The sequence below is a fragment of the Saccopteryx bilineata genome, chromosome 1 (assembly GCF_036850765.1).
Source record: "Saccopteryx bilineata isolate mSacBil1 chromosome 1, mSacBil1_pri_phased_curated, whole genome shotgun sequence".
In the NCBI taxonomy this organism is placed as follows: domain Eukaryota; kingdom Metazoa; phylum Chordata; class Mammalia; order Chiroptera; family Emballonuridae; genus Saccopteryx; species Saccopteryx bilineata.
This window is the reverse complement of record NC_089490.1, coordinates 391,381,567-391,408,557: the sequence shown is the minus strand read 5'-3', so window position 1 is coordinate 391,408,557 and position 26,991 is coordinate 391,381,567. Positions and strand designations below refer to the sequence as shown.

The following is a 26,991-nucleotide window of genomic DNA, read 5'->3' as shown; positions in this document are numbered from 1 at the left end:
ACGAAGGAAGGAAGGAAGGAAGGAAGGAAGGAAAGAAGGAAGGAAGGAAGGAAGGAAGGTAGGTGAGAAGAAAGAAAGGAGAAAGGAAGGAAAGAAGGAATGAAGGAAGGAAGGAAGGAAGGAAAGAAGGAAAGAAGGAATGAAGGAAGGAACGAAGGAAGGAATGAAGGAACGAAGGAACGAAGGAAGGAAGGAAGGGGAGGAGAGGAGAAAGAAAGGAGAAAGGAAGGAAAGAAGGAAGGAAGGAAGGAAAGAAGGAAGGAAGGAAGGAAGGAAGGGGAGGAGAGGAGAAAGAAAGGAGAAAGGAAGGAAAGAAGGAAGGAAGGAAGGAAAGAAGGAAAGAAGGAAAGAAGGAACGAAGGAAGGAAGGAAACAAGGAAGGAAGGAAGGAAGAAAAGAAGGAAGGAAAGAAGGAAGGAAGGAAGGAGAGAAGAAAGAAAGGAGAAAGGAAGGAAAGAAGGAAGGAAGGAAGGAAGGAAGGAAGGAAGGAAGGAAGGGGAGGAGAGGAGAAAGAAAGGAGAAAGGAAGGAAGGAAGGGGAGGAGAGGAGAAAGGAAGAAAAGAAGGAAGGAAAGAAGGAAGGAAGGAAAGAAGGAAAGAAGGAATGAAGAAATGGAAGGAAGGAAGGAAGGAAGGAAGGAAAGAAGGAAGGAAGGAAGGAAGGAAGGAAGGAAGGAAGGAAGGAAGGAAGGAAGGAGAGAAGAAAGAAAGGAGAAAGGAAGGAAAGAAGGAAGGAAGGAAGGAAGGGGAGGAGAGGAGAAAGAAAGGAGAAAGGAAGGAAAGAAGGAATGAAGAAATGGAAGGAAGGAAGGAAGGAAGGAAGGAAAGAAGGAAGGAAGGAAGGAAGGAAGGAAGGAAGGAAGGAGAGAAGAAAGAAAGGAGAAAGGAAGGAAAGAAGGAAGGAAGGAAGGAAGGAAGGGGAGGAGAGGAGAAAGAAAGGAGAAAGGAAGGAAAGAAGGAAGGAAGGAAGAAAGGAAGGAAGGAAAGAAGGAAAGAATGAAGGAAGGAAGGAAGGAAGTAAAGAAGGAAGGAAGGAAGGAGAGAAGAAAGAAAGGAGAAAGGAAGGAAAGAATGAAGGAAGGGGAGGAGAGGAGAAAGAAAGGAGAGAGGAAGGAAAGAAGGAAGGAAGGAAGGAAGGAAGGAAGGAAGGAAGGAAGGAAGGAAGGAACGAAGGAAGGAAGGAAGGGGAGGAGAGGAGAAAGAAAGGAGAAAGGAAGAAAAAAGGAAGGAAGGTAGGAAAGAAGGAAGGAAGGAAGGAAGGAAAGAAGGAAGGAAGGAAGGAAGGAAGGAAGGAAGGAAGGAAGGAAGGAAAGAAGGAATGAAGAAATGAAGGAAGAAAGGAAGGCAGGAAGGAAGGAGAGAAGAAAGAAAGGAGAAAGGAAGGAAAGAAGGAAGGAAGGAAGGAAGGAAGGAATGAAGGAAGGAAGGGGAGGAGAGGAGAAAGAAAGGAGAAAGAAAGGAAGGAAGGAAAGAAGGAAGGAAGGAAGAAAGGAAAGAAGGAAGAAAGAAAGGGGAGGAGAGGAGAAAGGAAGAAAAGAAGGAAGGAAGGAAGGAAAGAAGGAAAGAAGGAAGGAAGGAACGAAGGAAGGAAGGAAGGAAGGAAGGAAGGAAGGAAGGAAGGAAGGAAGGAAGGAAGGAAGGAAGGAAGGAAGGAAAGAAGGAAGGGAAGGAAGGAAGGAAGGAAGGAAGTAAGGAAGGAAGGAAGGAAGAAAGGAAGGAAGGAAGGAAGGAAGGAAGGTAGGTGAGAAGAAAGAAAGGAGAAAGGAAGGAAAGAAGGAATGAAGGAAGGAAGGAAGGAAGGAAATAAGGAAAGAAGGAAGGAAGGAAGGAACGAAGGAAGGAACGAAGGAACGAAGGAACGAAGGAAGGAAGGAAGGGGAGGAGAGGAGAAGAAAGGAGAAAGGAAGGAAAGAAGGAAGGAAGGAAGAAAGAAGGAAGGAAGGAAGGAAGGAAGGAAGGAAGGAAGGAAGGAAGGAAGGAGAGAAGGAAGGAAGGAAGGAATCTTACATTAATACCAAAATCAAAGAAAAACTGATAGCCCTAAATATAAAACTTAACTTAAATATTCTCAAATAAAACATAAAAAAAGTTTAAGTTAAGAAAATTTTTCTTAGATATTATGCAAAGGCACAAGTAAATGTTAATAAGCTATACTTAATCAAACTTCGAATATGCTTTTTAAAAGATACTGTTAAAAACTGAATAACCAAGCCACAAATTGAAGAAACATTGACAAATTGCCTATCTATAGATAGAAATGTATCCAGAATATAGAAGGAATACTTATGGCTCAATAATAATAAAACAAAGAGCAACCAAATAACAAAATAAGCAAGAGATTTTTAGAGATTTCACTAAATAAAAAATAAATATAGCAAATAAGCACATAAAAAATTGTTTGAAATAATTACTCATTAGGAAAATTAAAATTGAAATCACAAGACATGTACAACCTTGTGCCTTTCAGAATAGCTAAACTTTTACAAAAAAAAATTTTTTTTTTTAAATAGTGCAAAGTGCTGGAGATGACTTAAGGCAACAAGAACTCTCAGACATCGCTGGTAAAAAAACAGTACAAAACAGCCTGACCAGGTGGTGCGCAGTGAATAGAGCATCAGACTGGGACTCAGAGGATCCACATTTGAAACCCCAAGGTCACCACCTTGAATGTGGGCTCATCTGGCTTCAGCATGGACTCACCAACATGAGCACAGATTTGCTAGCTAGTTTGAACATAGGATCATAGGCATGACTTGAGCCCAAAGGTCTCTGGCTTGAAGTCCAAGGTCACTGGCTTGAACCCAAGGTTGTTGGCTTGAGCAAGGGGTCACTCAGTCTGCTGTAACCCCCAACTTAAGACATATATGAGAAAGCAATCAGTGAACAACTAAGGAGCCGCAACGAGGAATTGATGCTTGTTGTCATCTCTCTCCCTTACTGCCTATCTGTCCCTATGTGTCCCTCTGTCTCTCTCTCTTTGTCCCTTTCACAAAAAACGTACAAAATAGCACAATATTGTTAGTTTGTCTGTCTCAAACAACTTATATTTAACTATACTACCCAGCAATTCTACTTCTGTTTACCAAAAGTAAATAAAACCAGATGTCCACAGAAAAGGGGTTTGTGCATGATTTTTTTATTTATGATTTTAATTTGTGTTTACATAGATTCAAGTGTTTCACTGAATATATCTCCCCCCACCCCCTTATTCCCCTTGGCCCCCCCATGCCCCCTCCCCCCAATTCCTTCCCCCCTTCCCTCCAGGATTTGCTGTCCTCTTCTCTATAATGCTGTGTTATATATATATATTTTTATATTATATATATATAATTTCATTAATCTTTCCCTTCTCTGATCCCATCTTCTCTTCTACTTTCCTCTGACCACTTTCCCTCTGGTCCCTTTGATCTCGCCTCTGTCTCTATTCTGTTGCTCAGTTCACATCGTTCATTAGATTCCTCAAATAAGTGAGGTCATATGATTTTTTTTTCTCTGCCTGGCTTATTTCACTTAGCATGATAGTTTCCAGGTCCATCCATGTGGTTGCGAAAGGTAAGATTTCCTTCTTCCTCATGGCTGTGTAGTATTCCATTGTGTATATGTACCACTGCTTTTTAATCCACTCGTCCACTGACGGATACTTGGGCTGTTTCCAGATGTTGGCTATTGTAAACAATGCTGCAATAAACATGGGGGTGCATTTCTTCTTTTGAATCAGTGATTTGGTATTCATAAGATATATTCCAGCCTGACCAGGTGGTGGCACAGTGGATAGAGAGTCAGACTGGGATGCGGAAGACCCAGGTTCGAGACCCCAAGGTTGCCATTTTGAGCACAGGCTCATCTGGCTTGAGCAAAAAGCTCACCAGCTTGGATCCAAGGTCGCTGGCTCGAGCAAGGAGCTACTCGGTCTGCTGAAGGACTGCGGTCAAGGCACATATGAGAAAGCAATCAATGAACAACTAAGGTGTCGCAATGTGCAACGAAAAATTAATGATTGATGCTTCTCATCTCTCCGTTCCTGTCTGTCTGTCCCTGTCTATCCCTCACACTGACTCTCTCTCTGTCTCTGTAAAAAAAAAAAAAAGATATATTCCAAAAAGTGGATAGCTGGGTCAAAGGGCAGTTCCATTTTTAATTTTTTGAGGAATCTCCTTACTGTTTTCCACAGTGGCTGCACCAGTCTTCATTCCCACCAGCACAGTATAGGAGGAGGGTTCCCTTTTCTCCACAACATCTCCAGGACTTATTATGTGTTGTTTTGTTAATAAGCGCCATTCTGACACGTATGAGGAGGTATCTCATTGTGGTTTTAATTTGCTTTTCTCTAATGATTAGTGATGTTGAACATTTTTTCATATGCCCATTGGCCATCTGTATGTCCTCTTTGGAAAAGTGTCTATTCATTTCTTTTGCCAACTTTTTGATTGAATTCTTTGTCTTCCTGGTGTTGAGTTTTAGAAGTTCTTTATAAATTTTGGTGATTAACCCCTTATCAGGCATATTGGCAAATATATTCTCCCATTGTGTGGGTTGTCTTTTTATTTTGCTAATGGTGTCTTTTGCTGTGCAAAAACTTTTCAGTTTTATATAGTTCCATTTGCTCTCCTGTCCTTTATTTCACTTGCCCGTGGAGATAAATCAGCAAAAACATTGCTATGAGAGATGTCAGAGAGCTTACTGCCTATGTTTCTTCCAGATGCTTCTGGTTTCACGACTTACATATCAATCTTTTATCCATTTTGAGCTTATTTTGTGAATGGTGTAAGTTAGTAATCCAGTTTCATTTTTTTGCAAGTACCTGTTCAATTTTCCCAACACCATTTATTAAAGAGACTGTCTTTACTCCATTGTATGCTCTTACCTCCTTTGTCAAGTATCAATTGTCCATATAGGTGTTTATTTCTGGGTATTCTGTTTTGTTCCAATGATCTGTATGCCTGTTCTTTTGCCAGTACCAAGCTGTTTTGAGTATGATGGCCTTGTAGTATCACTTGATATCAGGAAGTGTGAAACCCCCTACTTTATTATTATTTTTCAGAATTACTGAGGTTATTCGTGTTATTTTTTGGTTCCATATAAATTTTTCAAGTATTTGTTTTATATATTTGAAGTATGTCATTGGTATTTTAATAAGAATTGCACTGAATTTATAAATTGCTCTAGGTAATATAGACATTTTAATGATGCTTATTCTTCCTAACCATGAACACGGTATATGCTTCCACTTGTTTGTATCTTCCTTGATTTCTTTTATCAATGTTTTATAATTTTCCAAGTACAAGTCTTTAACTTCCTTGGTTAAATTTACTCCAAGGTACTTTATTTTTTTTGTTGCAATAGTAAAGGGGATTGTTTTCTTAATTTCTCTTTCAGACAATTCATTGTTGGTGTATAAAATACCACTAACTTCTAAATATTGATTTTATATCCTGAAACTTTGCTGAATTCATTTATCAGGTCCAGTAGTTTTTTGATGGAGACTTTAGGGTTTTCTATGTACGGTATCATATCATCAACAAATAATGATAGTTTTACTTTTTCTTTTCCAATTTGGATGCCTTTTATCCCTTCTCTTGTCTGATTGCTGTGGCTAGGACTTCCAGAACTATATTGAATAAGAGTGGTGAAAGGGGGCACCCCTGCCTTGTTCCTGATCTTAAGGGGATTTCTTTTAAATTTTGTCCATTGATTATGAGGTTGGCTGTGGGTTTGTCATAGATGGCCTTTATCATGTTGAGGTATGACCCTTGTATTCCTACTTTGCTGAGAGTTTTGATCATAAATGGGTGCTGGGTTTTATCAAATACTTTTTCTGCATCTAATGATATTATCATGTGATTTTTATCCTTTCTTTTGTTTATGTGTTGAATCACATTGATTGATTTGAGGATATTGTACCAGCCTTCTCTCCCTAAAATAAATCTCACCTGATCATGGTGTATGATTTTTTTCATGTATTGCTGTATCTGGTTTGCTAATATTTTGTTGAGAATTTTAGCATCTAAGTTCATCAGGGATATTGGTCTATAGTTTTCTTTCTTTGTAGTGTGTTTGCCTGGTTTTGGAATCAGTATTATACTTGCCTCATAAAAGGAGTTTGGAAGTCTTTCCTCTTCTTGAATTTTTTGAAATAGCTTGAGAAGAACAGGAGTTAGTTCTTCTCTGAATATTTGGTAGAATTAGCCTGTGAAGCCATCTGGCCCAGGCCTTTTGTTTGTTGGGAGTTTTTTGATAACTGTTTCAATCTCATTTGATGAAATCAGTCTGTTTAGGTTTTCTGATTCTTCTATATTGATTTTTGAAAGATTATATGTTTCAAGGAATTTGTCCATTTCACCTAGGTTGTCTAATTTTATGGCATACAGTTCTTCATAGTATTTTTCTTACATTCCTTTGTATTTCTGTTGTGTCAGTTGTTACTTCTCCACTCTCATTTCTAATTTTATATATTTGAGTTCTCTCTCTTTTTTTCTTGGTGAGTCTGGTTAAAGGTTCATCTATCTTGTTTACCTTCTCAAAGAACCAGCTCTTGGTTTCATTGATCCTCTGTATTGTTTCTTTAGCCTGTATGTCATTTATTTCTGCTCTGATTTTTATTATTTCCTTCCTTCTACTTCCTCTTTGTTTTACTTGCTGTTCTTTTTCTAGTTCTTTCAGATGCAGGGTTAAATTGTTTATTTGAGTCTTTTCTAGCTCTTAAGGTATGTGCATGATTTCTTTAAATTGGAAATACACTGAATGGTCATCAACTTGTAATACATCTTTTGAATGGACTACTATTAATAATGAAAGGAGAACACTTATAAAAGTAACATGTTTGGATCTCTAAATATTACAATGAGGAACACTAGCCAGACTCAAAAGGCTACCTACTGTATGATACCATGCATGATGATCACATTCTGGAAAGGAAATAGCATGACATAAATCACATCAATGGTTTCCCGTGATGGCCAGAGAATGAGGGTTGGCATGGAGCTGTGAAGGGCTGTAATGGATTTTGTTAAACTGTGTGAAATAATCTGTTTTGGTGGTGGTGGTTACAAGACAGTGGATGTTTCTCAAAACTCACCAAACTGTACACCTAAAGTAATGATAATTTACTGTAAAATACCTATGACATAATACATGTGACTAAAAATCTGTTTCCAACTCATTATTTAACCATTTTTGTAATTGAAATATTTTTTTATATATTATTCTTTCTGCTTCCTCCAGAATGAAACTTATTTTCCAAGATTTTTAGCTATAATTTCTTGCTCAGTAAATTCAATCTTTTTTTTTTGGTTCTTGTTTTATTAATGATTTAATAATATTAATATTTTCTTTATTACATGCACTCCTTCCTCTGTTACGATAATTTATGATGCTGATTCTCTTTCTGTCTTTCTTAATTTGCATTTTTGGTAGCTCAATTACAACTTATTTTTAAGTACTTCCATGATATAAATTGTATTATACACTAGTAAATAAATATTATGTAGGTAAATATGTATTTGATAGCTGTCAGTTGGCATCAGTTTTTAAGGCTTGATTTGGAAACTCCACAAATCAAATTTTTAAATAGTATTTAACATGATGGTACAGGATTTCCTTTGGATGGAAAGATACTCTAGCTGCTCTGAAATTTGGAAGATTGGATTTGGAAGAGGATACACACACAGGGAAGTATATATAGACATATGTGTATGTATGTATATAACCTAACTGACTAAGATAAAATATTATGAAACAGGAGAAGAAAGTTAAGTAACTAGATACTCATTGTTTATGTATATGTTTGTAACAGGTTGACTCTCCCACTTCTTCATAGTCTGTTCACTGGAAATTATTTAATAGCTTTATATATTTCTTTCCTCATTTACAAAATATGTAAAAAAATACCAACCTCACAGACTGGTGTTAATTATGAATTCACATGGACCATTGTGATATAGTACTTCATAACTGCACTCTGAATTCTCTGCGCAAACAGACTCTCCACACATCTGGATACTCATTGTGGTTTATTTCACTGTTCTACTTTTGAATTGAAGTCTAGAAAATCTGTAATTTCTCCCCTTGTAGGATAAGAATCATAGACAATAATTGCAAAATAACAACATAATTTTAAAATCATAAAAGAAAAAGTAGGTTTTTTATTCATATCATATTTTCTCAGGGTATAGTTATGCTTTAAACTTTGTACAATGGATATTAGCTTTCTCTTCTTATTAATTTCACTCCAGAACAGAGTGGGACTAGAAGTAAAGTTATCCAGATAAAGGGAGGATCACACACACACATACCACATACACTGGAAAGAAGAATAATAATTTGGTAGTGGGCTATGGTCATTCAAAAAAAAACTAAAAATACAAAAAGCAAAAAGAGATCCAAAGGAAATAGGCAATTAAATTCATTTTTATTTTGACAATAACATTAAGGTAATACAGAGATCGGGAACCCCTTCATGATGCAATGTTTCATTCTATATATATGTAAATAACTATTTTCTTTTCTTTTGAGACTGAAAGTTTCTGCCTCTGGAGATTTGACTCCACAATTAAACACTTTAATATAGTTCCCATGGTTACCCATTTCTCTTTGAGAAAAACATAAAAAAGAAGCAACATGTATTTATTCAGAAGGTGTTTCAAATTTTTACAAATAGGTAATTCAAACTTTCACTGCATTTCATATCATTTAAATATGAAAATTTTCTTTTAAAAAAATTCTAGGAACAACTTCTTAGCTCCAGGTAATAAAAAGAAGACAATAGACAACTCAGGTAAGATGCTGGGGACTATGCTGTAAGGATTTGGTACTGTTATCACCAAAGTGTAGAGGTAGTGTCCGCTACAACAATGCATTACTTTGATAGTGTACATTATAACAAATAATAGTTTGATAAAACATAACGAAATTATTCTTCAGGATATGATAGATGTCAACATAATGGTTATTTGAAACAGTCATTATTTTTGCTGTTTAGGGTAAAAAAGAGCTATGTCCAGGAGGCAATGAATGAGTTTGGGAGTTGAAGAATAAACAGACTAGTATTGATAGAAAAGATGTATTCGAGTTAAAACTGCATACCTCTTTAGAAAATGGAAGACACTTCAGCAAGAATATTTGTGTTCTTTACATTTTGGATGTGAGCTAGTAGAGAAAAATAGAACAACATATGTTGGTTGCAATTATAGAAACTTAAACGGCGTATGTAGATTTCACCAGTAATTTCAGAGGCTTACAACCCAGGTACAATACAGATAATAGCTTACACTCAAATCCTTCTCTATTTATACACAAGTTCTCTTTTAAATTCAGTTACTACTCTATTACTATGCTATGTTTTCCTAGGTTTTTGTTTTTCATTGTGAGAATGTTCCATTAACATTTCTAATTTTCCTTGACAACATTTGTAAAAGGAAACATTTAACCTAATACAAATTTAAACAAACTATATCTGTAACAAATGACCAGGACAAATTACACCTTGGTGACAGAGTTCATCCTGCTGGGAATAGCAGACACACTGGAGCTACAGATTAACCTCTTTTTACTCTTTTCTGTGATTTACACTCTGACACTCTGGGGGAATGTTGGGATGATCCTCTTAATCAGGACTGAGTCACGACTTCACACACCCATGTATTTTTTCCTGGCTAACCTGTCCTTCGTGGATATTTGTTATTCATCCACCATCACCCCCAAGATGCTGGTGGATTTATTGTCAGAGAAGAAAACCATCTCATTTGCTGGCTGCTTTCTGCAGATGTACTTCTTTATCGCCTTGGCCACTACTGAATGCCTTCTGTTTGGGTTAATGGCCTATGACCGCTATGTGGCCATATGCAGCCCTCTGCTTTACCCCTTGGTCATGTCCAGGACAGTCTGCCTAAAAATGGCAGCAGGGGCCTTCACCGCGGGGCTGTTGAACTCCATGGTGAACACAAGTTATGTTAGCAGCTTGCCGTTCTGCAGTTCCAATGTCATCCACCATTTCTTCTGTGACAGCCCTCCACTTTTTAGACTCTCATGTTCTGACACACAACTGAATGAAAGTATCATTTCTACCTTTGCTGGAGTAAATATGATTGGTACTCTGCTGGTCATCCTCACCTCGTATGCCTACATTCTCTTCTCTATCTTCCGTATGCATTCAGGAGAGGGGAGGCACAAAGCTTTCTCTACGTGTGCCTCTCACCTGACAGCGATAATTCTGTTCTATTCCACTGCCATCTACACCTATCTGCGACCTAATTCCAGCTACTCCCTGAGTCAGAACAAAGTGGCTTCTGTGTTCTACACAGTGGTGATCCCCATGTTGAACCCTCTGATCTACAGCCTCAGGAATAAGGAAGTAAAGAAGGCTTTATGGACTGTAATTGCTAAGAAAAGGAGCCCATCATTTTTGGGATTGTTTGGTTAATTTTCTGAACATAGCAGCATTTTTGTTTAATTTTCAATGGTTGGTCCAAAGTTACAGTTTTTCAACAGTACATTTTTTAACTAGTTATTGAAGTATATGTGCTTTATAAGGTAAATTTTCTTACATTTACCAATGAATAAGGTAAATTACCAAACTTATATAAGACCTAGGACCCTCATCTAACCATCCTTTATCTTGATTGGATCCTCAAAATAAGACCTCTTTCAAATAAAATCTTCTCTAGAGAAAGAAAGGTATAGAGTGTTGAGTGACTAAAAGTCATAATATCACATGAAATGTGTCATAAAAATATTTGTAATTATTTATACACTTTTCTCTATGTATTATTTTTATCATTTATGATTTATAATGATTGTTATATATCAAAATGCTTTAAATTTAAAATGTTTGTTTTAATATGTTGATTTAATTCCCCTGGTAGGATGCTTAAAAAATTTTTAGTACTGTAATTTTAATTGCAACTATAAACCTTTTATTTTCCCTACATCCCGATACACACATATACTCCCTAAAAAATAAGTGTGGCTTTGTGTAAAAATGTGCTACCTAGAAAACTTGTCTAATTAAAATGCACTAATTACAGCTTTTCTGTGCCTTTCCTTCTTAAAATTTCAACCTGACTATTCTTGTTTCTTTCATGGGACCTACCTATACACACAAAATCACATACACACAGATGCAGCTGCAGCAAAGAGTTTAGTCAATGTATCGTTCCAAGAAGGTTGATAATGGGCAACTGAGAAATCTGACACATATTCTCTGCTATAACCTCATAGCTTTTCTGCTCACAGAAACCTCCTGTCAATTGCCAATAAAATCAACTGAATTTAATGTTAAACCTAAACTGGTGCAAAAGTACAAACTTCCTGATATAAAATAAGTAAGTCATGGTGATGTAATGTACAGCATGATAACTATAGCTAATAATACTGCATTGCATATTTGAAAGTTGTTAAGGGAGTAGATCTTAAAACTCCTCAACACAAGGAAAAAATATTGTAAGTATGTATAATGGTTGTTGGTGATGGTTTTTTAATATATACAATTATTGAATCATCTTTTACAAGTCAAATGAATACAATGTTAAATGTTAATCATACCTCAGTTACAAAAAATTGAAAAGTTTAGCATTATTGATATGAACTTAGCAGGTAGTTGGTTTAGTAGAACCCTGAAGTAAATTAGTGGGGATCAGGGCATGCTAAAAAGACACAGCTACACTTACAGTTTCTGGAGGAAATTTTCTCATGACCATCTTTTGCCCTTGCCTCTGAAGTGTCACCTGATTGAAGAGGCAATGTTCAAGTCATCTGAAATGTGGCACAGCAGGCATTATGACCTGCCACAAACAGGTCACTCTGCTCGACAACCAAATGCTATCAGTGGTTCGCATAAAAGACCATGACCAGATGAATGTTCATTAAGGCATCAATGTTGTCTGAGCACCCAGGGGCCATGCTTCAATCCACATTGGTTACCTAACCATAGAGGTCTTGAAGCAGAGTGATCAGGCTGTTCTCAGAGGTGGTTCACTCTTTCACTAAATAGCTCACCTACTTTATTCTGCACCAGCTGGCTGCTCACTGGTTGGATTCTTTCCACTTTTTTCTTCCTGGGCATTTAATGCAATCATATACGGAACCAAGATGTTTCACTGATAAATACTAATATTATATTCTTTCTTTCATTTCTTCTTTTTTTCTCTTTTTTTTTTTAAATTCAGTGAGGGGAGAGAAGGCAGAGAGACAGACTCCTGCATGCACCCCAACTGAGATCCACTCAGCAAGCCCACTAGAGGGCGATGCTTTGCCCATCTGGGGCATTGCTCCTTTGTTCAACAACTGAGCTCTTCTTAGTGCCTGAGGTATAGGCCATGGAGCCATCCTCAGCACCTAGAACCAATTCTCTCCAATCGATCCATGGTTGCAGGAGGTAAAGAAAAAGAGAGAGAGAAGTTAGAGGGGGAGGAGTGGAGAAGCAGATGGGCACTTCTCTTATGTGCCTTGACTGGGAATCAAACCCGGGACATCCACACACTGGGCTGATGCTCTACTACTGAGCCAACCAGCCAGGGATTTATATTCTTTCAATTAATAGTTTTTATTTTCAATGAAACAGAAATAGCAACAATGTTTGGAAGATGAAATACAGTCATTTTGAGACTTAGGTTAGGTTTTCAGATATATATTTTGAGCTATGTCCCCTCTCTGCTCTCTTGTATAGCCCTCTTACATGTAATTAATCTCACTCATGAACTGCAGAAATGACCTCTGAAAGTATAGTCTTAATTAACCTCATTTACAAAATCTAAAGACATTTCTTACTTTGGGAACTATTATCACTTAATGATGTTAGTATTTTATTTTAATTCATTGTATATATGCTTCTTATGTAAATTTAATTTCTTTAATTATGTAAAGTCAATTTATTTCTTGTAAAAATATTTTTAAATTATATTTTCTTGCTTATTGTTTAACGTATTTATGTGAAAAAAACATTCCAGTTTTTTTAACTTAAAAGATAAACTCACATTGTAAAAAATGTTGAGACTTCTAATTATTATAATGGGTGTTATTTCACCATGCTTTTCTTTCTTTAGATCCTAAGAATATTTAAGTCCTTTCTTTAGAATGTAAAATCTTTTGTCTTTTTGCTATATTATTGATCTTGCTTTCTGTTTTTCTAATTATTCTTCTCTATTATTTCACTTGAATGTTTAATGTTACTACATACCTGAAATATACAAATACCAATCAATGTCTTGCTTTTTTTCAATAGTTTTTCAAGTAATGCATTTATTAACATTAGTGAAAATTATTTGAAATATATGCCTTTAACATTTGTTTTGGATAATATTTTCATCAGTTAGACAAAAATACAAACTAACTTCAAAACCTGTGAATATCACACATTGGAAAAGTCAGCCAACAAGATAGAAGGACTGAAAGAATCAATATTCAAGAATCACATAGCTCCAAGTAAACAACCAAAACAGCATGATATTGTTAATAAATGGAGTCCTGCATTGAATATTTGCATACTGGTACTGTGCGGGAAAGGGTTAACAGAATCAGCCAGGGCTGCCCAAACAGCATATTTCAAAGGTCTTCAGGACTGGACACTGACTGGTTCCTATGAGAAAACACCTAAAACCTTGGATTATCTTACCAGATAAGAATATATTTATACCCTGGGGCTCACACTAGCTTATGCTAATAAAGTGACTCATGGTGAATGTCTGGTTTGCATACCTTGGGCTTTAGGTTAGACTGTATTAGTTTGATCAAGGTGAAGTAGTTGAAGACTAAGTAACTAGGACAGTTATATGAGCATTCATATCTATTTATTGACCCTCAATAAAACTCTGGGCACCAAAATTTGATTAAGCATTTTTGATTGGTGACACCTGAGTGGTCAGACAATACTGCCAGGAACATAAAGTGCTGTCTGTGAGTCCACTGGGACAGAACACATGAAGCTCATGCCTGGTTTCCCCAGGAGATTGCCCTCTAGGTCTTTTTCTCTGCTCATTTTAATGTATTTATTTAGCTGTAATAAACCATAACCTTATGTCGGAGTTTTATGAGACCTGGTCAATCATTGAACCTGGCAGTGGCCTGGGAACCTCGGGCACAGCACTTAATCCAAAACATTTTCTCAAGCTTTTTTGTTTGTTTGTTTGTTTTAATTCTTTTTTTTTTTTTTTTTTTTGTATTTTTCTGAAGCTGGAAACGGGGAGACAGTCAGATAGACTCCTGCATGCGCCCAACCGGGATCCACCCGGCACGCCCACCAGGGGCAACATTCTGCCCACCGGGGAGCGATGCTCTGCCCCTCCCGGGCGTTGCTCTGTTGCGACTGACCAGAGCCACTCTAGCGCCTGGGGCAGAGGCCAAGGAGCCATCCCCAGAGCCCGGGGAACACTTTGCTGCAATGGAGCCTTGGCTGCGGGAAGAGAAGAGAGAGACAGAGAGGAAGGAGAGGGGGAAGGGTGGAGAAGCAAATGGGCGCTTCTCCTGTGTGCCCTGGCCAGGAATAGAACCCGGGACAGAATTCTGCACGCCAGGCCGACGCTCTCCCGCTGAGCCAAGCGACCAGGGCTGTTTCAATTCTTTATTATTATATTGTGTGAAATATAAATTGTCAGTATATTCTAAAAATATAATATAAATATATGTATTAGGAAGCAAAGTGAATGAACACATATAAATTCACCTCTCAAAATACATAAAAAACTGAATATTGGCATAATTGAAAGTTCTCTAAAATTAACATCATTAAAATGTCCATACTACCTAAAGTAATCTATAGACTCTATACAGTTTCTATCAAAATACCAATGACACATTTCACAGAAGTAGAACAAATAATCTAAAAATTTAAATAGAACCACAAAAGAGCCTGACTAGTCACAACAATCTTGAGAAAGAAGAACAAAGTTGGAGAAGCATAACCTGGTATCAAACAATGCTACAAGAATGTAGTAATTAAACACTATGTTACTGGCATTATAACAGACATAGAGATCAATGGAACAGAATAAAGAGTTCAGTAAACTCATGCCTATATATCCAATTAATATTTGACAAAAAAGGCAAGAACATACAATGGGGTAAGAATGGTCTGTTCAATAAACAGCGCAGGGAAAATTAGACAGATACATGCAAAAAAATTTAACTAGACTACCATCTTACTCTATATACATGAATAAACTCAAAATGGATTAAAGACTTACCTCTAAGACTTGAAATCATAAAACTCATAGTAGAAAACACAGGCAGTAATATCTCAGACATTCCTCTTAGTAATATTTTTTGGATAAATTTCCTTGGGCAAGGGATACAAAAGAAAAAATAAAAAAAAATAGGACTACATCAAACTAAAAAGTTTTGCACAGCAAAAGCAACCATCAACAACATAAAAAGACAACCTCCTGAGGAAGAGAAAACATTCATCAATAATTTATCTAATAAAGGGTTAATATCCAAAATTTATAAAGAACTCATACAACTCAACACCAAAAAAAAAATTCAATTAAAAAATAGTCAATGGAGTCAACTAGACACTTATAAAAAGATGACACAAATGGTTAATATTATACATATGAGAAGTTATTCAACATCATTAATAATAAGAGAAATGCCAGTCAAAATTATAATGAGATAACACTTCACTCAGTTCTATGAGAATGGCTACTATCAGTAAATCAACAAACAAGTGTTGGTGAGGATGTGAAAAAAAGGGAACACTAGTGTACTGTTGGTAGGAATGGGGTTTGGTGCAACTACTATGGAAAAGAGTATACAATTTCCTCAAAAAATTAAAAATGGAATTGTTTTATGATCCAGCGATTGCACTTCTAGGAATATATCCAAAGAGACATAAAACACTAATCTGAAAGAATATGTGCACTCCTATGTTCATTGCAGCATTATTTACAATAGCCAAGCTATAAAACCAGCCCAAGTGCCTATCAACAGATGTGTGGATAAAAAAAAATTGTTACATATATAGGATGAAATATCAACTCATCCATATAAAAAAAGGAATGAAATGGATGGACCTAGAGGCATGATGCTAAGTAAAATAAGTCAGTAAGAGAAAGACAAATATCATATGATTCCACTTATATTTGATGTCTAAAGAACAATATAAATGAACAACAACAGAAACAGACTCACAGATACAGAGAACAGAGTGATAGTTGCCTAGGGGAGGAGGCTGAAGGACTGGGTAAAAAAAGGTTGAGGGGATTGAGAAGTACAAATTGGTAGTTACAAAATAGCCATAGGGATGTTAAGTACAGGATAGAAAACAGTCAATAATATTGTAATTACTATGTACAGTGCTAGTTAGGCACTAGAATTATCAGGAGGAACAACTTTAAAGTATTGATTATGTAACTACAATGCTGCTACACACCTGCAACTAATTTTAATTTAAAAATTATTAACCTTTAAAAATAAAGTATTTTTTGATCACTTCCATTATCCTGCTTTCTTGACAGTGACAACTGCTCCTATAGTTTCATTATTCCCTAGCTTTTACTTTTAAATATAAATCCACCCATATCCTTAAACTATATTTTTTAAAAATCTATTTTAATTCTGTGAATATAATATCATACAGTTTGTCTTCTGAATAGTTTGTGTTTTTCTTCAGTATTATGTTCTGAACATTCTACCATGTTCATACATACTCCCATATTCTTTAATCACACAATTTTGGAGTATTCTTTCTCTTTCATATGTCATAATTAAATCATCTGTTACATTCTATCATGACCAACGGTAATATGAATGTTACTTTACATGTCACTCAGTGCACCAGTATAAGTATTTGTCCAGGTATGTCCCTAGATGTGACACTGTTGGTATACAGATATATATGTTCAACGTTAAAATATAGCAAAGTATTTTCTCAATTTAATGTTTATACTTATACCTTCAAAACAGCATATTAGAACTAAGTTTCCATATCCCTGTTACATATTATAGTCAGATATTTAACTTTTTTCCAATATAGTGAGAGTGAAAGATATTTAAATCTTTAACACATCTAAGGTTATTTTTCCTATGGCAATAGCTAGATATTTTTTTTTTAACAAAGACAGCCTATTTTCTCTACTGCTTTTTAAAAAACATTTGTACTCCACTTCTTAATGTTAAATGTTCATTAATTTATAAATTTCTCTAAATTGTATCCATCGGTCAATGTTAAACTTTCATTGGTAAGTTTTCCCTCCTACAATGGCATTAATAACTCCTAGATATTTCTTCAGAGATGGTTTGTCCTTTTTTCTCTGGGTTAATCCACATAATCCTAATTACTGTGTACAGGTGTGAAACATGAACAGTGAAAAAGACTGAGAAGAAAAAAGTTGATTTATTGGGAATATGGCTTTGGAGGAGAGCTCTGTGGATACCCCAGGCCTCCAAAAAGATCATCAAGTGGGTCCTAGGTAAATTAAGACTGAAGTATCCTGGAGCGAAATGACAAAGGTGAGGCTGTCTTACTTCAGACATAACATGAGGAGGCAGGGTTCTTTGTAAAAGACAACAATGCTGGGAAAAGACAATAATGTTAGAAAAAAATAATAAGAAACAACAATGCAAGAAAAGAAGAAGACCAAATATAGACGGATTGACTCCACAGAGGAAGCCATATTCAAGAGTCCCCATTCGTTGAGCAAGGCTGTTGAGGGCGGGACATATGGACATCACTCATTCCTTGGGTTGCCAAGTGTAAAGCTGACTAAAGGGCATGTGACAATTCTACAAAAATGTTAAAGTTAGTTTTTCACTTTTAGATTACTTATAAAGCTTTGTTTGTAATTGTGCTGTATTGACAGACCAATTTTGTAAAACACATCTTTAAAATGACATCATCCTCACAAACATGAGGTTACTGCTAGCATTATTTATTTTAATAATATTTTATAATGTCCATATGTTATGAGTATCTATTGTTAGATCCACTTTTCAAAGAATCTGATATATTATTAATGTTAATCTATGAAAAATTAAATTCTAAATATTTTCTGTGGTGTTGAGGAAGTGAAATAAATCTTCAGATTAAATATTGATCTTATATTAGCAACCTAGACAAGCTATCTTAAAATTCCTGTAATTTTTTATTTTACCTCTTTACGAGTTTATTCCATATATATTTTTAATTTTATTTTCTTTTTGTTTTCCTTTCCTCTTCTAGCTGCATTCTCCAATCATTTTTTACCGAAAATTTGCATCATTAGACATCACTGTCTTTTACATATCTTAAAATAAATATCACTAATTTTTTATCTCTGAAATAGTAATTGAAATTATCTTTATATGATTTACCCTGCACCATTATGAACATAAAGGAAGATAAAAAAAAATTTTAAACTGTAGCCCTGGCCAGTTGCTCAGAGGTAGAGCATTGGCCTGGCATGTAGAGGTCCTGGTTTGATTCCCAGGCAGGACACACAGGAGAGGCACCCATCTGCTTCTTCACCCCTTCTCCCTACCTCACTTCTCTCTCTCTCTCTCTCTCTCTCTCTCTCTCTCTCTCTCTCTCTACCTCTTCCCCTCATGCAGCCATGTCTCGATTGGAGCAAGTTGGCCTCAGACAATGAGAATGATTCTATGGCCTCCACCTCAGTCACTAATAAGGTGTTGGTAGCTGAGCAAGGGAGCAGCAACCGCAGATGGGTAGAGCATCGCCCTCTAGTGGGCTTGCTGGGTGGATCCTTGTCGGGATGTTTGTAGGAGTCTGTCTTTCTGCCTCCTCTCCTTTCACTGAATAAAAAGAAAAAAACTTGCAATGATAAAAATTTTGCAACAGAAGTACAAGCAACTAGGTCATAAACCTTAACTATTAAATTGCAAAATAAGACCTATCTTTAAAGGTGATTTTCCACCACGTATTTTTGAAAGCAACCTCATTTCACTTGTTAACCTATATATATATAATGCTAACATGCTACTACCTTTTGAGACAAACTCAGAATTCAAAGTGAATGCCCAATGAGCCTCATTATAAAAAGGAGTATTTCCATGAGTATTTTTAGCTTAAATTAAGAACAAATACAGAGGAATTATTAATGAAGAGGTAAGTACCATAAACAATCATTTTCTTAAGAGAAAATTGATGAATATGTGATAAAGATATGAGGAGATCTCTTCAACTTTATTTATCTTAATACAATAAATCCTTTAAATATTGCAAATTCTCACTTTTTATGTTGGGGAATATATAGCACTCAGTATCAAAAGATTTTCTAGTATTATTTCTTATTGAATCTTAAGAGAAATAAATAGACATTACATTTTTAGTTAATGAAGATATTTTTCATTCTTCTGTATAAAAGGACAATTCATATATGCTTTTAGCTAAGAAAAATATGAAATAAAGGACCTATTTATCCTACATTCTTATTAACATCGATTATATGCATTTGCCTTACTAAGTTCAATTAAAATATTACCAATCTGAGGTTAATCTTTGCATAAATTATTTGCACAAAAATATTCACAACATAAAACGTGAAGAATCATAAATTTAATAATTTATAAAACTGACAAAGATCTGTACATTTAAAATATAATCAATTATATTTGTTCATTTAGCCATTTACCTACAAATGTTTATTAAATGCCTATAATATTTCTATACTGTCCCATTAACTCTATCAATAACTGAAAAATCTGTGTTTTAACATTTTATTTAGCTAACTAAAATCTATAATATGTATAAACATATAAGTGAAAATAACAAATTTATTATGTCATTAAGATGTCTGTTCATACAAAATAAGTAGGTTGTTATAATTTTATGCTTCATTCTAACATTTTTTATATCCTGTAGTCATTTGAAAATATTCAAATTACAGAATATACAATAATCTTACTTAATAAACACAAGGTATGTACAAATCTAAAACAACAAAAGGAGTATCTTTGTCAACTCAGTCAATGATTAACAAATATATTAAGCACATTTACAGTAATGCTTTCAAACTCCATTTTATTTAGAATTTCTTTTGGAGTAACTGACACATGAAAATATAAAACTTACTCTACATCTCATAAACTGTAAACTCCCTTTAACGTATTCCAAATTTACACCCAATCAAGAGACTACAGCTGTAAGAACACTAGACTTTATTCTCAATCACCTTTTGTAAAAGCCAATATTTATAAACCCAAAGTTAGATAAATAGATTAGATAGATAGATGGCACTGGGGAACAACATTTTTGTTGCATCCACAAAAACACTTGTTCTTACCTAATTCAAGTGTACTGAACTCAAATCTGACATTACTTTTTCTCTGTAAGCTACAGTTCTTTTGCAATTCACGATTTTAGGTTTTCATTTTATTGAAAAATTTTCAACATTTAGTTTAACATAATGAAGTAGAATGTCTTCTTGGGCATCATCTTTGTGAAAATATAATAATTTATATAATGCAGTAAATACACTAGAAGATATGACTGCATCAGAATTTGTCTACAATTTCAAAATAGAACATATTAAAACACTTATTTTAATCATAAAATTTACGCAAAACTTATTTAAATTCTATTCAGGCAAAAATTTGTGTTTGTAGCTCTTGCATTTGTATACTTGTTGAGGACAATCTCGTTTGATGCTCCATCAGTAGTCTGCTCATCACTAACAACTCCAGGATTTTCAGGAAACTTATCAAGGTGACTGTTCAGGAAGTGAATCTTAACACTCTTACATCCAATCTCCTGGAAAGCCAACAGCATCCTTTGAACCAAAAGTTCATAGTTTTCTGCTTTTTTGTTGCCAAGGAAGTTCTTTGGAACTGCCACAAAAGACTGCCATGCTGCTTTCTCGTCCTTATTCATCTGCCTGGCAAATTCTTCATCATGTATGAGGGTTCGAATTTGAGGTCCATCGAATACACCTGCTTTTACCTTCTCAAAAGACAAGGCAGGAAAAGCATAAATAATATGTTGAAAGCATTCACTTTTTCTATTCAAAGCCTGGACAAACTGCTTCATTAAGCCAAGTTTGACGTGAAGTGGGGAAAAAATGATCCTGTCTCGATTAACTATAGGTTCCTTCACAATAGTTTGCATCCCTACTTCCAGAGCTTCACGTTTCAGCCACTCCTTCTGTGTCCAGTGTTTCTCCCGATCTCGGCTGTCCCACAAACACAGAAAGCAAGGATACTTCTTGAAACCTCTCTGTTGTCCTAGCAGGAAATTTACCATTTTAAGATCCACACAAAAAATCCAGTTATACTCCTCTTAAGTTGAGGACAATTTTATGTCATTATAATCTTCTCGCAGATGACTTGAATAACCAATTGGAACCATGGCATAAACATTACCGTTGTGTAGGAGAACACATTTCAGACTCCTTTTAGAGTTGTCAAGAAATAGTCGCCATTCTGTTGGACTGTAAGTGGTAACACCTAACTGGCTGAGAAGACTACTGATATCATGATAGTAAACAAAGTGTTCGTCTTCGGGAAAAAGTCCACAAAAATTTTTTCATGCTTCCTGAAATGGGATACTTTAGCTGACCAGTGAAGTACATTTTTTCTTGAAGCCTGGAGGCTAATAACTCAGCTGCTTTCTTTGATAGGCCCAAACCTCTTACCTAGTCATTCAATTCGAGTTGGCTAAATTGCTGAGGGGTTAATGACTGCTTGGCATCAGAAGAAGACCCATCGGATTCTACAACCATTTTCTCATGCATCTTATCAAAATACACTTGATCATGACCATGTTCACTTTCTTCATCTTTAGAAGAAATAAAACTATTGAAAACTGGAACCGGGAGTGTCTCAGAGTGTGGGATAGGTCATATTGCTGAAGGAATATCAGGATATGTGATCATATGTCATTTTTTCTTGCTGATGCACTTTGTATGGATCAGACAGAAATAATAGTCACTGCTGTGGTCCTTAGGTTCATGCCAAACAATGGGAATACCAAAAGGCATTCCTTTGCATTTTCCTTTTGTCCAGTCACAAAGCATTTCCTCACAATTATGACACACAGTATGAGGAGCCCAATTTTTGTCTTGATCGCCAAGGGGAATTTGATAATCAGCAATATATGCACGTGTCACAAATGATGAAATATTGCATCTTTGACATTGAAGTGTGTAACAACCACAAATATAACAGAAAGTGTCAGGACTATTCTTACATTTATGCCTACTCGAAGAAGTCATGATTCAATCTTATAACAAAATAAGAGGGTGTTTTTATCAGATAATAGTTATTTACATTTAAAAACAAGTACAATTATGTAAAAGTGATGTTTGTAAAAAATTAATTGCCTTGTGGTTATATTCAATCCAAGAGTCATTGCCCTTTAACTCCAATTTAAAAACCAATGAATGCCATTAACTGTAACAAAAAGAAACTAAAATTGCATAAAAAGTAGAGCATACACCAAAAAAAACAATTTTTAGATTTTGAATCAGTGATGCAGGAATATATAGAAAAAGTTCTAAAACCTCATGCAACAGAAAATTAAAAAAAATTGTTTCCCAGTGTGATAGATAGATGTATAGATAGATAATAGATGAGAGAGAGAGAGAGAGAGAGAGAGAGAAAGAAAGAAAGAAAGAAAGAAAGAAAGATAAATTTGCACAGATGTCCATCATGAGGTAGGTTTTAATTCAATGATAATAGGATGTTTACATCAAGTTGTGTTTTTTTCTAATTGAATTATTGAAGTGACATTTTTGGTTAATAAAATTATATAGGTTACAGCTGTGCAATTCTATAATACATCACCTATATATTGTATTGCATGTTTACCACCCCAGCAGAAGTCTCCATCATCATGTAACCCTCTTTACCCTCTTCTACCTCCTCTACCCACCCAAGCAGTAGCTTTCTTGGTACTAAAGATCTTTCTTTAGAAACACAAGTACTCTACTTCTCTGAGTTTTGAAAGATTGGATTTACTAGATGATGCACACACCCACATTTATATAATGTGGGTGTGTGTATATCTATATGTGTATATATGTATTATATATATTATAGACATAAAATCTTCAAGTAACTAACATAAAATGAAACCTGACAGAAAATTTTGGTAAAGATTGTGTTCAAGTCAATTTTTTTTTACTTCCTAAGAGTTTGCCCATTGAAAAGCCACTTAATAGTTTGAAGTCTTGCTTTATTCATCTACAAAACATGTGCAATAATAATGCCCCCTCAAAGGCTGATACAGAAAATTAATTGAGAACTTCAATAAAAATGTGTAATACAAGATTTGATGCATTATGAGTTCTCTCTGCAAAGAAAATCTCCCTGTATATGAACATCCAATGTTCTTTATTCAACCATGTTTTATTTGTGTTCTCAGGTCAGGAAAATCTGTAGTATCATCTTACCATCACTTTCTAAGATAACAATCACAGACAATAATTGTAATAAGACAACACAATTTCAAAAACTTAAAAAGATAGTTGTATTTTCTTATTATAGTCCTATTTGATCAGAGTGTAATTTTCATATCACTGTACAATGGATTTATTAGTTCCTCCTTTTAACTAATTTCACTGAAGAACAGAGATAGATTCAAGTTTAACTGATTCAGACAAAGGAAGGGACCATGTCACCCCCCACATACACCAAGAAATAATAATTTGTCAGTAGACTATGACTATTTTGAAATAGGCTAAAAATAGCAGAGGCCATGTAAATTGCCAATTAAGTTATTTTAGGTTATAGAGAGATCAGGAACCACTTCATGTTGCAATGTTTGATTGCATATAACTGCATGTGACTATATTTTACTTTCTTTGGAGACTAGAGATTCTGCCTTTAGAGTATTGACTCCACAATTAGCCCTATAATCTAGTCCCCATGGTTACCCCATTCTTCCAGGAAAACAAAATAAAAGTGCAGCAGCAGCAAGTATTTACTCATGAGGTGTCTCAAATTTTGGCAAACAGGTAATCCAAATAGTCACTGCATCCTGTTTCACTTACAAAGTGAAATATTTCTTTTTTTATGTTTATGCTTCAACTGAGAACCACTAATAGAAAAGGAAATAATAATCTACATGAGTAAGAAGACATTGAGGAGGAAGCTCATGAGGATATGACGGTGTTATTCACTGAGGTGGAAAGGTACTGTGTTGGCTACTACATGACAATAATTACTTAGTGCACACTATTGAGAACAATTATTAATTTCACTTTTAAAAGACTACAGAGTCATTCTTAAAGATACACTGGATGTCAAAATATTGGTTATTTGAAATTGTCATAATTATTACTGTTTGTAGTACATGAGGAATTTCTAGGAGACAATGCATAAATTTGGAAGTTAAAGAATAAAAGGAGTGGTCTTGAAAAAAAATGAATTTGTGTTAAATTCATGTACCATTCAGAGACTGGGAGAGACTAAAGCAAGAACATCCACATTGTATGCATTTTGGATGTGGGCCGGTAGAGAACAACATATGTTGCATTTGCAGAAACTTAAGTGCAGTGTGTTGGTTGAGACCAGCATTTTGATAGGTCTACAAGAAGATTTAAAAAATAAAGTCATTTGGTGCATAAGTTCAAATGCTTTTGCATTTGTCCACTAATTTTCCTCTTTCTTCAGTCATTCTCTTTACTATGCTATCTTAACCCAGAATATTTTTTCCCATGTCTCAATAACCTCATTAACATTGCTGCTATTCCTGTTATCTTTAGAGAGGGAAATAACTATACCTAATACAAATAAGCAACCTATATCTGTAACAAATGACCAAGACAAACTACACTTCGGTGACAGAGTTCATCCTGCTGGGATTAGCAGACACGCTGGAGCTACAGATTAGCCTCTTTTTGCTCTTTTCTGTGATTTACACTCTGACACTCTGGGGGAATGTTGGGATGATCCTCTTAATCAAGACTGATTCACGACTTCACACACCCATGTATTTCTTCCTGGCTAACCTGTCCTTTGTGGATATTTCCTTTTCATCCACCATCACCCCAAAAATGCTGGTGGATTTATTGTCAGAGAAGAAAACTATCTCATTTGCTGGCTGCTTTCTGCAGATGTACTTCTTTATGGTTGCGGCCACTACTGAATGCCTCCTCTTTGGGTTAATGGCCTATGACCGCTATGTGGCCATATGCAGCCCTCTACTTTACCCCTTGGTCATGTCCAGGACAGTCTGCCTAAAAATGGCAGCAGGGGCCTTCACAGCGGGGCTGTTGAACTCCATGGTGAACACAAGTTACATAAGCAGCTTGCCGTTCTGCAGTTCCAATGTCATCCACCACTTCTTCTGTGACACCCCTCCACTTTTTAGACTCTCATGTTCTGACACACAACTGAATGAAAGTATCATTTCTGCCTTTGCTGGAGTAAATATGATTGGAACTCTGCTGGTCATCCTCACCTCCTATGCCTACATTCTCTTCTCCATCTTCCGTATGCACTCAGGGGAGGGGAGGCACAAAGCTTTCTCTACGTGTGCCTCTCACCTGACAGCGATAATTCTGTTCTATTCCACTGCCATCTACACCTATCTGAGACCTAGTTCCAGCTACTCCCTGCGTCAGGACAAAGTGGCTTCTGTGTTCTACACAGTGGTGATCCCCATGTTGAACCCTCTGATCTACAGCCTCAGGAATAAGGAAGTAAAGAAGGCTTTATGGACTGTAATTGCCAGGAAAAGAAGCCCTTCATTTCTGGGATTGTTTGGTTAATTTCCTGAACCTAGCGGCGTACTTAATGAACTTTCAATGGCTTGTCCAAAGTTCTAGTTTTCACTAGGATATTTTCTAAGTAATTACAATATGTTCTGTAATGTTTAAGTATATGGATGTATATCTTACATAGTTTGTCTTCTATATAGTTTGTGTTTTTCTTTAATATTATGTTTTGAATATTTTTCCATGTTCATACGTACTCCCATATTCCATAGTCACACAATTTTGGAGTACTCTTTCTCTTTACTATGTCATAAATTGTGTATTACCTTTTACCATGACCAATGTTGATATAAATGTTATTTTAAATTTCACTCAGTGCACATGTACAAGAATTTATCCAGGTATATGTTTAGATGTGGCACTGTTTGTATATAGAATATATATATATGTTCAACTTTAAAATAGATCAAACTATTTTCTGAACTTCCTGTTTATAATTTCAAAAAGAGCACAGTAGAAGGCCCTGGCCGGTTGGCTCAGCGGTAGAGCGTCGGCCTAGTGTGCGGAGGACCCGGGTTTGATTCCCGGCCAGGGCACACAGGAGAAGCGCCCATTTGCTTCTCTACCCCTCCGCCGCGCGCTTTCCTCTCTGTCTCTCCCTTCCCCTCCTGCAGCCAAGGCTCCATTGGAGCAAAGATGGCCGGGGCGCTGGGGATGGCTCTGTGGCCTCTGCCTCAGGCGCTAGAGTGGCTCTGGTCGCAACATGGCGACGCCCAGGATGGGCAGGGCATCCCCCCCTGGTGGGCAGAGCGTCGCCCCTGGTGGGCAGAGCGTCGCCCCTGGTGGGCGTGCCGGGTGGATCCCGGTCGGGCGCATGCGGGAGTCTGTCTGACTGTCTGTCCCTGTTTCCAGCTTCAGAAAGAAAAAAAAAAAAAAAGAGCACAGTAGAAATCAGTTTTCATATCTTTTTTACCACATGTTCTGGTCAGATATTTAACGTCTTTGTCCAAAATAGTAAGGGTGACAAATATTTTAACCTTTAACACATCTAAGATTATTTTTGCTTTGATAATAATAGGTATATTTTATTTTTTGAGTAAAGACAGCCTATTTTCTCTGCTCCCTTTTTTGAACATTTGTCCTCCACTTATCTTGAAAGACACCCTTATATAGGACTGAGACTTATGGACATGGACGGAAGTGGGGTGGTTGCCAGGAGTAGAAAGGAAGGGGATTAGAGAGAGGTGTAAAAAGAGACAGATATAGGGTGACAGAAAGTGATTCAACTTTGGGTGATGGGTATATGATGCAATCAACAGTTCAAATGCTATGGAGATTTTTTCCTGAAACCTATGTATTCTTACTGATCAATGTCACTATGTTAAAGTTAATCTTCTAAATAAAATTTAAAA

The 26,991-nt window shown here is 35.9% G+C and overlaps 2 protein-coding genes across 2 annotated transcripts; both read left to right on the top strand.

The window, feature by feature from the left end:
- The first annotated feature begins 9,459 nt into the window (after window positions 1–9,459).
- Window positions 9,460–10,428, top strand: LOC136320784 (olfactory receptor 5F1-like). The gene has a single exon (XM_066253934.1). It carries the CDS (start codon window positions 9,460–9,462, stop codon window positions 10,414–10,416), a length of 957 nt encoding a protein of 318 aa, XP_066110031.1. The 3' UTR covers window positions 10,417–10,428.
- A 14,248-nt stretch (window positions 10,429–24,676) lies between these two features.
- Window positions 24,677–25,633, top strand: LOC136319690 (olfactory receptor 5F1-like). The gene has a single exon (XM_066252822.1). It carries the CDS (start codon window positions 24,677–24,679, stop codon window positions 25,631–25,633), a length of 957 nt encoding a protein of 318 aa, XP_066108919.1.
- The last annotated feature ends 1,358 nt before the right edge of the window (window positions 25,634–26,991 follow it).

What these genes read in the sequence shown, in the direction of transcription:
- LOC136320784 (XM_066253934.1), top strand. Translation starts at nt 9,460, where the DNA reads ATGACCAGGACAAATTACACCTTGGTGACAGAGTTCATCCTGCTGGGA.
- LOC136319690 (XM_066252822.1), top strand. Translation starts at nt 24,677, where the DNA reads ATGACCAAGACAAACTACACTTCGGTGACAGAGTTCATCCTGCTGGGA.